This window comes from Dryobates pubescens, chromosome 33, assembly GCF_014839835.1.
Source record: "Dryobates pubescens isolate bDryPub1 chromosome 33, bDryPub1.pri, whole genome shotgun sequence".
Lineage (NCBI taxonomy): Eukaryota > Metazoa > Chordata > Aves > Piciformes > Picidae > Dryobates > Dryobates pubescens.
The window spans coordinates 7,838,750-7,853,260 of NC_071644.1; the positions used below are offsets into that span (position 1 = coordinate 7,838,750).

The 14,511-nt window shown below is 46.1% G+C and overlaps 1 protein-coding gene across 1 annotated transcript; it reads left to right on the top strand.

The window, feature by feature from the left end:
* The first annotated feature begins 619 nt into the window (after positions 1-619).
* Positions 620-12,418, top strand: LOC104305890 (uncharacterized). The gene is made up of 9 exons (XM_054175722.1): positions 620-742; positions 1,018-1,090; positions 1,991-2,144; positions 4,960-5,105; positions 6,872-7,048; positions 7,816-7,929; positions 9,092-9,178; positions 10,265-10,412; positions 10,883-12,418. The coding sequence occupies exons 1-9, from the start codon at positions 723-725 to the stop codon at positions 10,912-10,914; spliced, it is 951 nt and encodes a 316-aa protein (XP_054031697.1). The 5' UTR covers positions 620-722; the 3' UTR covers positions 10,915-12,418.
* Positions 12,419-14,511: the final 2,093 nt, after the last annotated feature.

A 14,511-nucleotide genomic window follows, 5' to 3' on the forward strand; every position in this document is an offset into this window, starting at 1 on the left:
CCCCGCTCGCCGGCCCCGCCGCGCCGCCGCCGCCGCCTCAGGCAGGGGAGGCGGGACCAGGCCGCGCGCCGCCCCCGGGGGCCGTGCGGGCGGTGCCGCCGCAGCTCAGCAGCCGCCGCCCGGGATGGGCGAAGAGCTCTCCCTCCCTCCCTCCCTCCGTGCCCCGGAGGCAGCTCTGCACGGGAGGCGGCCACGGGCGGGCAAAGTGCCTCGCCTGCGGGGCTGGAGGAGGGCCTGGGCTGCGCCCCTTTGTCACAGCTGCCGTCTGTTCCCCTGCCGCCGCGGGCGGGCGGCGGGAGGCTATCTTAGGGAAAAAAAGGATTAAAAATAAACCACCAAAGGAAAAGGGGATTACAGGGGACACAGCTCCGGGTAACAGCTGGTTAAACCCTGGGGGGGTTCACTAAAGGCTGGTGCCTCCACTGAGCCCAGCGGGAACTGCCAAGCCGCCCGCCTCTCACATCGCCCGGCACGGCGCCTCCGCCCGAGGGGCACAGCGGTGCCCGGGCAGGGCGAGAAGACACCCCCGGGGCGGAAGGAAAGGCGAGAGGAAGACTAGGGACAAGCAACAGACACTCCCTCCCGCCACCGCCCCGCGGCGGCTGTTCCCGCCGGGCACGGGGAAGTGACGCGCAGGCCTGCCCCGGAAGGGCGGGCGCTGCCCGGAACCCGCCGCAGCCATGTAGGTACCGTTACCGGAGGGGAACGGCGCCGGAGCGGCCATGGAGGGCGCAGACGACAGGTAGCAGCGGGACCTGGCAGCGCTGGGCACCATCGAGGGGGGAGGAACGGGAAGAAAGGAGAGAGGGCGAGCGGGACTGAGCGCTGCTGGCGGCCGCTCCCGGTGCTCCGCCGCCTCGGTTCGCCGGGGGCATGGGCGGGACTTGGGCTGCCCCTGCTTCTCCGGTTGGTGCGGGAGGGCCGGAAGCGTCACTGCCGCCAGCGCGGGAGCCGCCTCCGCTCCGCCGGGGCTGTGTCTTGACGGTTCGTTCCCTCTCCCCTTCTCTCCCCGTCCAGTGGCGCCGCGGCCCCCCCTCTGCCGAACCTCACTCCCCGGCACCGGCAGCTCATCCCCACGCCCTGCGGCCCCGTGAGTACCCCTACACCCACCCGCCGAGACCGGGCTGGCTCCGGGACGGGCTCTCTGCTTGCCCCGGTAACGGCCGTGCTCCCCCGCTGCCACTCCCCGAGGAGAGATGGGGCCGAGTTTATGCCCGAGGTGTTCCTTTGTGTCGTGTAACGGGACAGGGCTGTCTATACCTCCGCTCAGACAGCACTGCCCGGGGGGGCTGCTCCCTTGGTTTAGTTGGTTTAGCTTAAATGAAAGTGTTTTCGAAGAGCCAATTAATAAAGCCGCTCATCAAAAGCTCCTGAGGAGAAGCGTTCGCAGTATGAATTAAAACCTGTGCATTAAAACCAGCAGTGCCATAACTCAGCCCTACCTGCAGGTGACTCCCCAGCTCCACGGAGAGTTCTCCCAGCCCCAGTTTCCGCTGTGCTTTTTTTCCTTACATAAATCAGTGAAAGGATTTTCGCTGGTGCAGTGCAGTTTATCTGCCTCCACGATTCAGTGTGCCTGGGGTGGATGGAAAAAAAGATCCCTCAAATCCTCTGCACATTGCTCACTAGAACATTTGTGGAAAGTTTTCCAAACCTAAAAGTAGGGATGGGATACATGGGAATGTGGGCATTGGCAATCTTCATTTCAGGAGGTGAAATTACAACACCATGGCTCCTGGGAGGCACTGAGAAAAGCAGAAGGCAGTCTGTAGGCATACCCCAGAAACACCCAGGCTGAGATTAATTACAAAATCAAGTTAGACTTCTGCTTTCCTCAGCAGTTTTGCAGTTTTAATTCAACTGTAGGGAGCTTCTCTTCCTTTTCCCCAAGAATATCCTGCACCTGTGTCGTTGAGCTGACTGATGCATTTCTAGGGACAGCAACTAGCTGGGACTGCATTCTGTGCTTAAACCTTTTCTTCCTTTACAGATAAAACCTTGTTCAGAGCTATCCTTTCCTGTGAAGATCTACTTCTGTGTCACTATTTTGTCTCTGCTAAGTGTAATAGGGCTAACTATAGAGACACTTGTCCGACAGACTGAGGAAGATTTCACCATTTCTCTTATTCAGTTGGTTGGAGTTGGTAAGAAACACTTTGTTTCTTTCCCAAGATAGCAATTAATCAGCAATTGAAGTTCCTTAGTTCACTCCATTTGGCCTCCTGTTACCCAGAGCACATTTTAGCACTAACAAGCTGGATGCTTTTGTTGGTTTTCCCCGTAGTGTTTTGGGGAAAGGATCAGTAATAGATAGGGTGTCACCCAAAATGTATTAATGTATGACAAAATACTCAGGTTTGGGGAAGTCTGGCTATAATTGGTTTTCTCTAGGCTGATACAGCCATGACTTTGCTTTCAGAGCTGTCATTTAGATACACTGAGTGTTCAGCAGCCCATTTCATGTCTGTATCATGAAGTGCTGGGGAATTTAGAGGTGTCCACACTCCAAGGTATGCCATAGAACACACACCTCCTGACATGAGCCATGCTTAGACCTGAGTTGTGGCTGCTTTCACGGCACCTTCTTACCTTGCAGGAAACCAAACATACAGAGTTTGATCTGAAACAAAATGTTAAGTCATCTGTCTGTCTGAAGTATGTTAATAAAATCCAGACCTCAGGTCTTTTAAAGCCCTTGTCTAAGGGTTTTGATCCTCCTGGAAGCAAAACCCAAACTTCCATGGATATTTCCCATTAGAGTTTCAATAGAAATGTATTCCTCTTCCAGGGCCCATTTGTATTAAACAGAAATGAAACCTAACATGAACATAAATAACAACTATAAATATTCTAGGAAGTCCTCTTCAGTGGCTTTAGCAGCTCTTGGCTGTTGGCTTGCTGGCCAAAACAGCATGGAAAAGAATGGACTCTTGGTGGGTGTAACACCTTGTGTCTGAGAAGGACACTAATCATAAGCACTTGCTGCTTTCCAGCTTTCCTGCTTTCAGCCAGAGGGAACAAAGACAATAGATTTGTTCTGGATTCTATAATTAGACACATGCAAACAAGACTTCTATTCCCAATCTCTGGTTTGATTAGCAGCTTTTCACACAGGACTCAGCAAGCCACCCAAAAATTGCAGTGTTAGGACAGGCCACTGGTGCCTCCAATCTGTCACACTGCTTTTGTCAGCCACTGCTGTTTTGTGCTTCGGAGAAAAATGAAGAACCTTCATAATAAACCAGATGAATCACATGGGGAAGTTGAAAGTGTGCTTGCTAATCTGCTTTTAACCCCTCCTACCTTCTGTGGATAATAGCCTACACACAGAGGAAGAAGTGCACACCTCTCACAAATCAGGAAAACAAGTGTCTATAAAGGTTAAAATTTGGATTACCCAGGTTAAAATAGGTTTGAATCAGGAAAATTTGTGTCTTTTTAACAGCAGGAAAACTTGGGTCTTTTTAACACTTCAGATCTCCAAGTTTTAATATAAACATAAGTTGTTGTTTTAACATACTAGTCAGGAAAGATAACATCATTCAAAGAACATGTTGAAACCATGACTGGCTTACCTTGAGATGTGTAAAGTAACCTCCATAAAGACACCAAAACCACATCTTCTGCCTGGGAAACAAAGCCTGACAGAACTGGTGGTGGTCCTTTAAAGAAAGAGAGATGCCCTGGCTGTAACAACCTCCTGGATTTACCACTAGATACTTCATTTGGGCTTGGGATTTAATTGGTTTGAAACCATTCAGTTCCCAAAGGCAAAGGGATGTCCTTGCTTTCAGAAAGGAGCATTTGCTACCTCTGCAAACATCCTAATGCTCAGTGGGGGGGGAAAAAAAGTTTGTTTGCAAATTATTTGTAGAGACTTCTGATTTAGCAGCTGAATTTGCAAGACAAGGAAATAGTGACTCAAATCTTTCAGGTCTTCCTGAGGCCGTAAGCATGGAGAAAAATCACTTTGTAATTTGCCCCTCGTTTTCGGTTTTCTGTTGATAAGGGAGAAGCAGGAAGTGCATTCACTGGAAAGTTTGACCAAAGCTATTATGTTACTTTGAAACCTTGTACAACGCTTTGTCCCCCAGTCACAACCTGGAACAAACAGATGATTTGATGTGTGGCATCCAGGAAGTAGCCCTCTGGGGAAAGAAATCTGCTGTTACTTTGTCCATGGGAAAATTTAACTGGTGTTTGCAGGAGCAAACAGGAGCATCCTATATCAGAACAAAGCACTGATTGCTACCTTAAAGAAATTAAAGCCTTTTCCTTCTTCAGGCTTTATCAAAGCAGACTTCAACAGTGAGAGCTGACTGTGGTGCTAAGAGTGGTGGGGCTTGATGGATTTAATGAAAAACAGAACTCAGAACTTTCCCAAACTGCTCCTCTCTTGGTGGGGCACTTCCACGTTGCCAGCACAGAGAAGAAACTGTTAGGAATCCAGTCTGCCCAGGTTCAATTCCACACACAATCCATTTGCAGCTGTCAGAGCCACACAGACAGTGGTGGTGAGGTGTGTGAATAGTGGATTGCTTGTTAGTCACTTGAATTACTCTCACTGGGGAGATGTGTCATCTCGGTTCTCTAGTAGAGATGGTGTTGCTTCATTTAACTCAAACACCAGCATGCTCTGTAGTATTAATAGCACAGCACAGCTGCCAATTAATTTGGCTGGCTAATATGTTGCCATTTTCAAAGAGTTATTTCACAAGTCATTCTAAAAGCTAGCAGATTATTTCATTTCCTGTATGCTAAACACAGGGAAGAGTACTCTGTCCTCATTCTAGTGTCTGATTCAGGCTCCTCGGTAAGAACAAAGACATGTTACTGACTGGGGAACCTAATTACATGGTCTGGCTACTCCATTTTGTCACCTGGAGCGAGCATGCTGCAAAAGTGCAGCACGTGCAAGCTGTGTCCAGCTGGTAACTGACCTCTCCTTCTCCTTCCCAGTGTTCTGTGTGTACTATGTGACCAGAGGAATCCTGCAGGAGAACCGCCAGGAGCTCATCGTCTTTGTCCTTTCCATCTTGCTAGTGATGTTTCGTTCCATTGTCAACTTCACTGTTCTCTCTGCTGAGCAGAAGCCCAAACTCCTGGTCAGTCTCCTGGTTTTAATTAATTTTGGTTTTCTCCACATCTTGGATTTGAAAATCTGAGAAAGGCAAGATGTGTGTGTGATGGGGACACTGACAACAGAGAAAATCAGGCTGGATTATAACACACTTGCTATGAGGAGAGGATGAGGGTGTTCAGCCTAGAGAAGAGAAGACTCTGGGGGGACCTTAGAGCTACCTTCCAATACCTGAAGGGATTCTACAGGAAGGCTGCAGAGAGGCTTTTCAGGAGGGTGTCTAGAGACAGGACAAGGGGGAATGGTTTGAAGCTGAGGGAGAGCAGGGTTGGACTGGAGCTCAGGAAGAAGTTCTTCAGTATGAAGATGGTGAGACTCTGGAATGGGCTGCCCAGGGAGGTTGGAATAGATGATCTCTGAGGTCACTTCCAACCTAAACCATTCTGTGATTCTATGATTCTGGGGGTTTCTTTAAGGCAGTAACATAAATATAAATTCACTCACAGAGGATTACTGCAGAAGATACCCTTCACCTACTCTGCTTCAGATTTCCAGCTATAAAAATAATTGGCCTAAAGTCACCTAAATCTAACCTCTGACCAGAACTGGAATCTCATGTCTCTGTGCAAAGAGGTAGCTCTTGGTCCCACTGTTCCATGCATGCACCCACCTGGTTCTGTGAGTTACAGTAATCTGCAGTAAGGAAACAAAAAGGTGGTGCTGGGGAGGCACTGCCCTTGCAGGTGATCTTGCTTGTACTTGGTAACAATAAAATTTAAACAAGGGTTGTATTCTGTGCTTCTCAGAAGTCCTTCCCTTCACGTGTTTATCAGCAACGTGAGAAGGAGCTGCCTTGCTGTGAGGTCATCCAGAAATTAGTCTTTCATAGAAGAGAGAGCAGCCAGGCTAGGAAGAAGCAGCAAAGCAGAATTTGCCTATTGAATTTATGTATCACTGTCCCTTTAGTTAAACATCCTTATCTACAGCAAACTGGGGTGTTTGCCTCAGTAAGGAACAAGCATCAAAGAGATGCAAATGACTTCAAGGTTTTCATCCCAGTCACCAGTTTATACATTAAACTGAACCTCAAAGTAAAGCCTGTAGAAGATGTACTATTAAGGATTTATATTTTTTGTTACTGCTATAAAACTCCTGCTTCCTGAGCAATACTTCTAGGCCAGCATGAGGCATGCCAGTATCAATCTAATCCTATCAATGTAATGATGAAGGGTGTCCTGCCCTTCTGCCATGCTTCCAGCAGCAGAGATGGAGTGGGAATGGCAGCAAAGTGAAAACAGGCCAGCCAAACCCAGTGTTTCCTGAAATGCAGTCATTCAGAGTAACTGTCCCCACTGAGATCAGCTGGGAAGATTCTCACTGGGTGATTTCTGCCATGCAGGAAGCTTGGAGCCAGTCTGTCAGAGAAAGCTGTTTCCTCAGACTGTACGGTAAAGCCTCAAACACAACCTGGCTAAAACTCACACAGGGAGTGCAAAGGTTACCTTTCTCTTAACAGTTGTAAAACTATTACATTGAGGGTAACACAAACCAAACCAGGCAGTGTGAGCTCACAGTTAGTGCCAAGGGGTTACAGCAAATGGCAAAGCTCCTGGCCTGATCTTTGCCACTTAACAAGGTGCCAAACTGTCATGTTTATATTAAAGTGCTGTTAACAGTCAGCCTGGTTCTCCTTGCCCCTGTATGCTTTTATTTCCAGTTAGGAGATGGAAGGTTAAAGGCAGGCTGTGTTTTGGCATGCCCAGTCACATCCTTCTTGCTCTTTCCCATCAGGCCCGCTTCATCCTGATCCTCTTGGTTGGCTCCTTTGATGTGATCTGTGCCATCATCCTCATTCAGAGTCAGAGCATGATGGCCTTCCGAGTGGGTGGTGCTCTAGAAAGCCTGCAGTCACAGTACTTCATGCTCAACCTCTGCTTTTCCATGCTGACCTTTGATCTCCAGGCACAGGTATAGACCTCTCTCCCCCTGGCTTCCCTTTTTTCCCTCCTCTTGAGAATATCCTGGACTAACTGAGCTGAATATTCCCCTCCTAGAGCAATCCTGCCTGCACCTTACTTTGTGGATAAGATTAGCTTCCTAGTTGTCATGTCTCCAGGTGTTTGCTTAGTTAAAATAATGAATCAACCTGTATTTTATCATGGTCCTGCCCAAAAGAAGAACTCAGACTTACCTTTGGGAAGTATGTCCATCAAAACAATTGCATCCAGAAGCTCCAGCCCAGCATGGCCTCTTAAGATAAGGAAGATTTTCAGTGCACCAGATCTCAGTCTTCTGCTTTCCAGCTATCTTCTATATTTGAGGAAATGATACTGGAATAGGAGAGGGGATCCTGACCCAGCAGGGCAATCAGTGGGAGATAGCAACCTGAAGTTACAGATAAGTGAGGTGAACCCAAGATGTGGTTAGAAAGAGCTTGCACTTCTGTAGCTACCTCTGTCCTTACTTTACTACTGTATGACCCTGTATTAGCTTATGCTTTATCTGCAGTGCATCTTACTGCCTTCCCTGTTCTTTGTTGTTGCTAATGTGGCACACAGGGCAGGACACCTGTCCATGTGTCCCATTTCATGCTGTCTGTCAGTTTCTGAGAGAGAATTTTCACCTTTAGACCTGGGCCCAACTTACTGTTGCTGGAAGTTTGTGTCAAATACTTTTTGGTGGGCTGTATGGTCTCAGATAATAATCTTGCCAAGTCTCTTCCTCTTCTCTTTTAGCTCTGCTTGTGTATTCTGCTGATAAGCCTTCATGAGATCAGCCTTCTACACAACATCATCTCAGCAACAGGGGCTCTGTGGGCCTGCCTGAAGGTGACCATCAGCATCATTGCAGTAAGTGTTATGGTAACAGCAACACTAACAAGGACAGGCTGGGAAGTCACAGCCATCCATTGGACAACTTTCCAATGCCTCACACACAGTCCTGCTGATAACAGTATGTTACAGTATGTGAGAGCAGAGCTAAACATGATGCTCCCTTATTTCTGGGCTGATGCATGTGCCCTTTCACAAGGGATTATTCCTTATTTCTCTTCTATTTCTATACAGGCTCTCCCATTTACTTCAATGGATTTCTTTTTCCTATCCATTATTTATGTTCTCTTTTCTCCAGTTAATTACTAATTCTCTTACCCACTGCTCTTGTTTTTCAGTCTTTCCTTTTGACCTTTCCTGAGAGTACTGTGTAGAAAACAGAGGCAATAGTAGAGGTAGCAGAGAATAGACAAATTTAAAGGAGGAACAGTTCCCTTAATGCTAGAGCTTCCTGTATTGATCATCACAGAAGGATCAATATCAGTTTTGGGGGAAATCTGTGGTTGATTAGATGCATCAAAACTTATCACAGCATTGACCCAGGCACTGTTTTCATTCTCAGTGACTCAGCTGTTTCCCTTTGGTTTCCTCAGACCTGCCCTTCCAGACCAGGACTGCTGAAAGCTGCTACCTGCTGGAAAGGAGTCCATCACTTCTTCTTTCTCAAGGCCCAAGGCTAATTGTGAAACTAATATTTTCCTAACAGTTAAATCCTCTTGCTTCTCCCACATTTTAGGTCTCAGTGACTGATCTGTAGCAGAAACAAAGCTGGAGAAAAAAGTCACAGAGTGCTGTCAGTTAGCTATGAAAACATTAATTTGCTAGAGACAAATCTGAGTGTACAGCAGCTTAGATACAGCTCAGAAGAGTCAGCTGCTTTGCCACTGAAACCAGATGGGAGCTGGACTGTAAGCATTGGAACTCTCACACATATGACTCAGGTCACATAAAGTAGAGTGCCCATGAAACAACCAGCTGAGATTCCACCTCCAGCACTCCTGGCCCAGCTCAGTGGAAAAGAGAGATTGTATTTCCTGGTAAAAAAACCCCACAGGTAGAGAAGGCAAGTGGAGTACAGAGTCACAACTGAGAACTTGGCTAGACCAGCACTTGAAATGCCATTGAAAAATCAACTGCATACAGCAATGAGTTCTAAAGATGTGTTTCTCTCATCTTACAGATTTTAAAAGAGCTGAAACCTCTGGTATGGATTTTTCTGAGTCAGAACATACCTGAAGTGGCTTATCTCATCTACCTGCTTTACACGGTAACTCCTCAGCCTTTCCTCACTCAATAATGGGGAGCAAGGCTGGAGGCCTCCTCTTCATTACTGGATCCTTGGGCCCAAAAGATGGTGCCTCATTCCTGAGCAGCTCCTGTTAGAATGAGTGACAGCAGCAGGCATGTCCAACCTCTTCAGGATCAACTTTTCAAGATAGGAGCCATGTTAGATTGCTCTTGAACTGATTAAGTTAGAGAAGAGGCCCTGGAAGTTTCTGCAACTGGCAAGGTGTCCAAAGTGATTAGGGAAAGATGCAATGAAATCTTCCAGCACAAGATACACAGCTCCTCAAAAACGTCTCAAGTGGTGCCAGAGCATCTGCAGGGCCTCAAGTTGTAAAGAATTTCTTAGGCAGCACCCCCAGGTGTTAGGCCTGATGTAGTCAAAACAAGAGACAGTGCAAGCCCAACACATTCCAGTGTTAGGCATTGTTTTTGGCACTGAAACAGTGATGAAGCACTTATCACTGGGGTACCCCAGCACCTCCCACAACATGTGTGTGGAAGGAGGCAAGGAAGAAGGGCAAGAGCAAAGCAGATTGTTCAGCATGGGAAGGACTCTGCTGCTGATAGCAGCCAGTGTTTCTCATACTTCACATAGTCTCCAGACACTGATAAAAGTCCAGTGGCTGCACTCAGCCAAGTCCTTGGGGCTCTATCTATTATTGAGTCAAACCAGGCCTTTTCAATTATTCACAGGCCTGTCTGAGCTGGCAGAGCACAGAAGGACCACACACTATCTTTGGTGTGTCTTGTGTTGCAGTTAAGAAGAAAAGTGCAGGTGGTGGCTTCTGACTAAGAGTAACAGAACTTGAAACCAGCTAAGGCTCCTTGGTGACAGTGAAAACAAAAAGAGACCAGGAAATGAGGGCATGGACATGCAATGCATACCCCTCTGTGCCTGGGAGATCTGGTATATAGTCATAGTATATAACAGGGAAGGAAGACAGTTTAAAAGCAACTAGTTTTTTTCCCTCCCAGTAACTATCTAATGCTTGATTGCATTTTATGGCTTCAACAAGGTTTTGTGGCATTAGGTGCTGATTGTTGTGTGTCTCCATTTGTCCTGCAGGTGATAAGGGAGTGGGGCAAAGGGAATTCTTACACTCTGGAAGCCGCTTTCATTATTGGCTCTGGCATTTCTGTTGCAATCAAGTCCGTTCTGTTTTGGGCACTGATTCACGTCTACCGCAGCTTTGGGCAGGGGCTGAGAGAAAGAAGTAAGTACTTGAAAAGGTTCACTTGGCTATGGGGCTTGTAGCCTGTTGTGTTATCAGAGTCACAAGTGAGTAGAGAGCTTTCTGAGCCAGGAGAATTGTCAGGGATAGTCAGAACAAAAGGCAGATCCCGAATGACATGCAGCACTAGTGCAGCCTCAGAATTTACTGACCTGACAAAGTTCAGAGGCTTGGGTGGAACACGTGTGGTTTATCCCAGGAGAAAGCTGACGTGAGTCAAGGTTGTTTCCAACCTGTGCAAGAGCTGCTGCTGCCAGAAAGCTAGAAATACCTCCTCTATACAAGATGCATCTAATTCTCCTTTATTGTGCTGTGTAACTGCTTTGTAGTCACTAGGAGAGACAAAATGAAGGGGCCTAGAGAAACACTTGAACTACCCAAACCTCCTTCTACTTGAAGGACCTAAATGCTGCTAGGCATTGGTGTTGACTGATCTTCCTTTCTTCCCCCAGTGTTTTCTTCCTATGGAAGGATCGATTCCTGAGCATCCCCCTTGTGCTCACCTGCAGCTCTTAAAGAGTGAAATCCCAGCTGGGGAAGTTCTGATCAAGTACTTGCATTGGGGATGTAAGACAATGGGCCAGTTTCAGAGGGGAAGAGGAAGTTGCTCAGAAAAATGTCTCTACATTTCTTGGTTTGCTTTGTGCTGGGGAGCTGGAGCAGTGCAGCTGGTGAACGAGTATGAAAGGCAAAGCGTGCTGGGGAAGCGAGCAGTAATCCTCTGCATTCAGTGAGCTGTGCTGCCAGGACAATGCATCTCAGCTCTCCTTGTTCTCCTGCTGTTGCTCTGTGACTGCAGGAGGTTCACAACATGCATGTGAGTTGTTACTAAAACTGCTGGGTTTCTGGCTGTGCACAAAGATGATGATACTAACCTGCTCACCCATCCCATATGCCCGAGTCTGGAAGGGGGCTGCCCTGACACTGTTTCTCAACTCACATCTGTTGCTGAACAGAGGTCAAGCCCTGGAGCAGTTTTGATGACAGCTGCAGTCCCTGATCTCCACTTTGGCTGTGTGATAGCTTAACCCTTACAGAATGGTTAGGGCTCTTAGTCCTCCTCTGACTTCAGACTGTTCCAGTTGGTTTTAGTATATTTTTAATCCCAACTACTCCCTGTACTCTCCTCCCCTCCTGCAGCGTGTCTAACCCACGGGCCATTTCATACTCCAAGGGTGACTGTTAAACTAAGCCTTTAATACTGGAATTTAAAAGTTTGATAATCTATTGACTGGAACCTTTAGCTACTGGCTGTCTATTTTTTAATAAAGTGTAAACACAGTTTGCATGGATAATTATTGCTCACAGTTCAGTGGGAAGCCTGTTCACAAACTGGTTATGGAAGAGGCTGAAGCTGGAATTCACTTGTGTTGTGAACAGTGCTGTCCTGTTCCTCTTCAGAGACATCTTGCAGAAATACACTGCAGAAAGTAGTCAAAATAATTTGTAGCTTACTAGGGAAACTGATAAAGATGATCTCAGAACTATTAAAAATAGATATGTATTTCTCCTAATCTTCTAAACCTGAAAGGAATGTACTTTATAGCTAGCACAAGAGAGGCAGGAAGAGGTTAAGTATCTATGGTCAGACTGCATAGAGCTGACAACATCAAGAGAAAGCTCCAGAGTGCCAGCTGATGACTGTGACTTCATTCCACAAATCCAAATGTGACTATGAATTGTTGCTGAAATGGAGGAACACAATTAAGCATATTCAATCCTTTGCTGAAACAAGCAAACATGCAGCAGGTCTTGCCCTGAGCAGTGAAGGGAAGACTTGGATCTTGCAGTAGGCCTGGGCTTGGTCACAGTTAGCTGAAGAAAGCGTGTTTGTGCTCTGTTCCTTTTATTTTCAATGCAATGACATGTCAGGAACAATTATCATGAGAAGGAAACACACTCAAACATTTCTCTCCCCCAAACCAGAAGTGCATTGTTATGCCCTGGAGAATTAACCTTCCTCTTTTCACAGGGAAATTACTTGATTTCTAAGGGCTTGCTTCGTTGCTGTGGAAGTCTGTTCATTCCTCCTCACAAGGTCTTGAACTTAATGGTTGTGTAGACAAGAGTTACGAGACTGAAGCTGTGGAAGCTTCCTGATACACAACCCTGCCATAACCCAGACACTGTCTTTGGCCTCCTCTAAATTGAAGCACTTGGTTTCTTGCCCAGCCACTCTAATCCTGGATGTAGACAATCATTAAACCAATTGCAACAGATACCCAACCTCACATTAGTAAAGCAGGAGATTAATCCAGCTAACACCAAAGTTAACTTGGGATAAACCCAAGGTTACTCTTCACATTTTTTACTGGTCCTTGCCAAAAGAGAAGGAAACCAATGAGAACACAGCACACTGTTCCAAACAAATGGAAGCTGCTGTTCTACAGGGCATCAGGAATTCCCCCTGGCAAAAGGATTTAGCAAGTTTTACTCAAAATAAGTAAAAGGAGATTGCAGCTTTTGGTAGTCTGTGCAAATTCATTATGCAGCACCTGCTACATTTCCCCTTCTTTGATCCATGTTCTTTTCCATGCTGTATGAGAAATCTCTCAAACCCAGCGTGTAGAGAGGCTACATTCTGGTCACAATGTGCAAAGGCAAGGAGACAATGGGCGTTCAGAGCACATTTCCAATGTTGAGATTGCTAGCTCTCCAAATGATCCAGATGATTGCCTTCATCTTCCCTCATTTTTTCACTCTGGGCTTCCACAAAGTAGGTAATGTAGCCCAGTGAGTTGTACAGAAGATTTGTTTCAACTTGCACAGCTAATCCAGCTTTATTTTGGGGAAGACTGGGCTCAGACATAGACATTCAAAAAGCTTTAGGTGTATTGCTAGGAAAGAGATGCTGCTGTCCCACCAGACACTGCACCAAACCCCACTGGACATTTGCCTGCGGTTATATTCTCGACAGTCAAAGTGCTGCTTTCCACATCCAACTTTACAAAAAGATTTTATTGAAAGGATTGAAAAATATTTGTTTCCAACAATATTTAAAACAAGGTTTCAAAGCATTACCAATATATAACAGGATTTCTCCTCTTTAAAAAGTCAGTACACTGCTTTATCCCGTACTGCATCAAGTTGTTACCAGCTTCAACTCTCTGCTGGAGAAGAACTTCTTTTTAAAAACCCAGATTGATTTCCAAGCTTCCATTTTGACCCTTTGTAGGCTGGGAAGGATTTGTAGGTACAGTGATGTTTGCACACCCTTGGATTAGAAACACTGCTCTTCATCAGCAAACCCCAATTTGACTAGTCCAGTTCAAACAACTGCCCTTGAGTAAGTTCCAACAGCAAAATGAGGTTTTATTGCCAACGCAACCAAGTCTGCTTTGAACAGAAGTTACCCACGCTTTAAGCACTCAAAGATCCAAAACTGGAGTGCTGTTTAAACCTCAGCAGCCTGTTTGTGAATTGCTGGTTTGCAGATTAAAGGCTTTGAAAAGGGACTTTGTACAGCCTGTGATGTATTAACACAGCTTGGGTTGTGTTTCGATAGGAAGCAGCTGGTACAATTATAACCAACAGAGCTCTCTGAGGAAGCAGCAAAGACTTGAAGTCACAGTGTGACTTCGTCTTTCGGTCAGTGACTGCAGCTCCCTCCTTGGCTGATCAGGGATCCAAGTAAGATTGTTATCAAGCAGGAATAGTTGTACAAGCAAAACTGCAGCAGCCTCAAAGCCAGTAATGCAATTGCAGCACGTGTTAAAAGAGAACTCCTGGTCTAGATCTAATCTAGAGAAAGTAGTTAGCTGTGTTTTGATTACAGATTTCATGAACTATGCACTCTGGAAATTAGAAGTTCAGCAATTCCATCAATAAAAGCTTTACTATTATAAAAAGCATAAATAAAAAGTGCTGAATATAGTTTTTATCTTTAAAAAAATACTAGATAAGGCTCATTAATCATTTCACCTCCCCTCTGCAAAGTGATTTCCACTTCCTAGCGTGCCTCCTGCGCTCTGCTCGCTCTCCACAAGACATTTCTGTAGCCACACTACACCCTGTTCCTTTCCTCAATTATTGCATGTTTTAAATAAAAGAATTTCAAAGCAAAACCAAACAAACCAAAAAG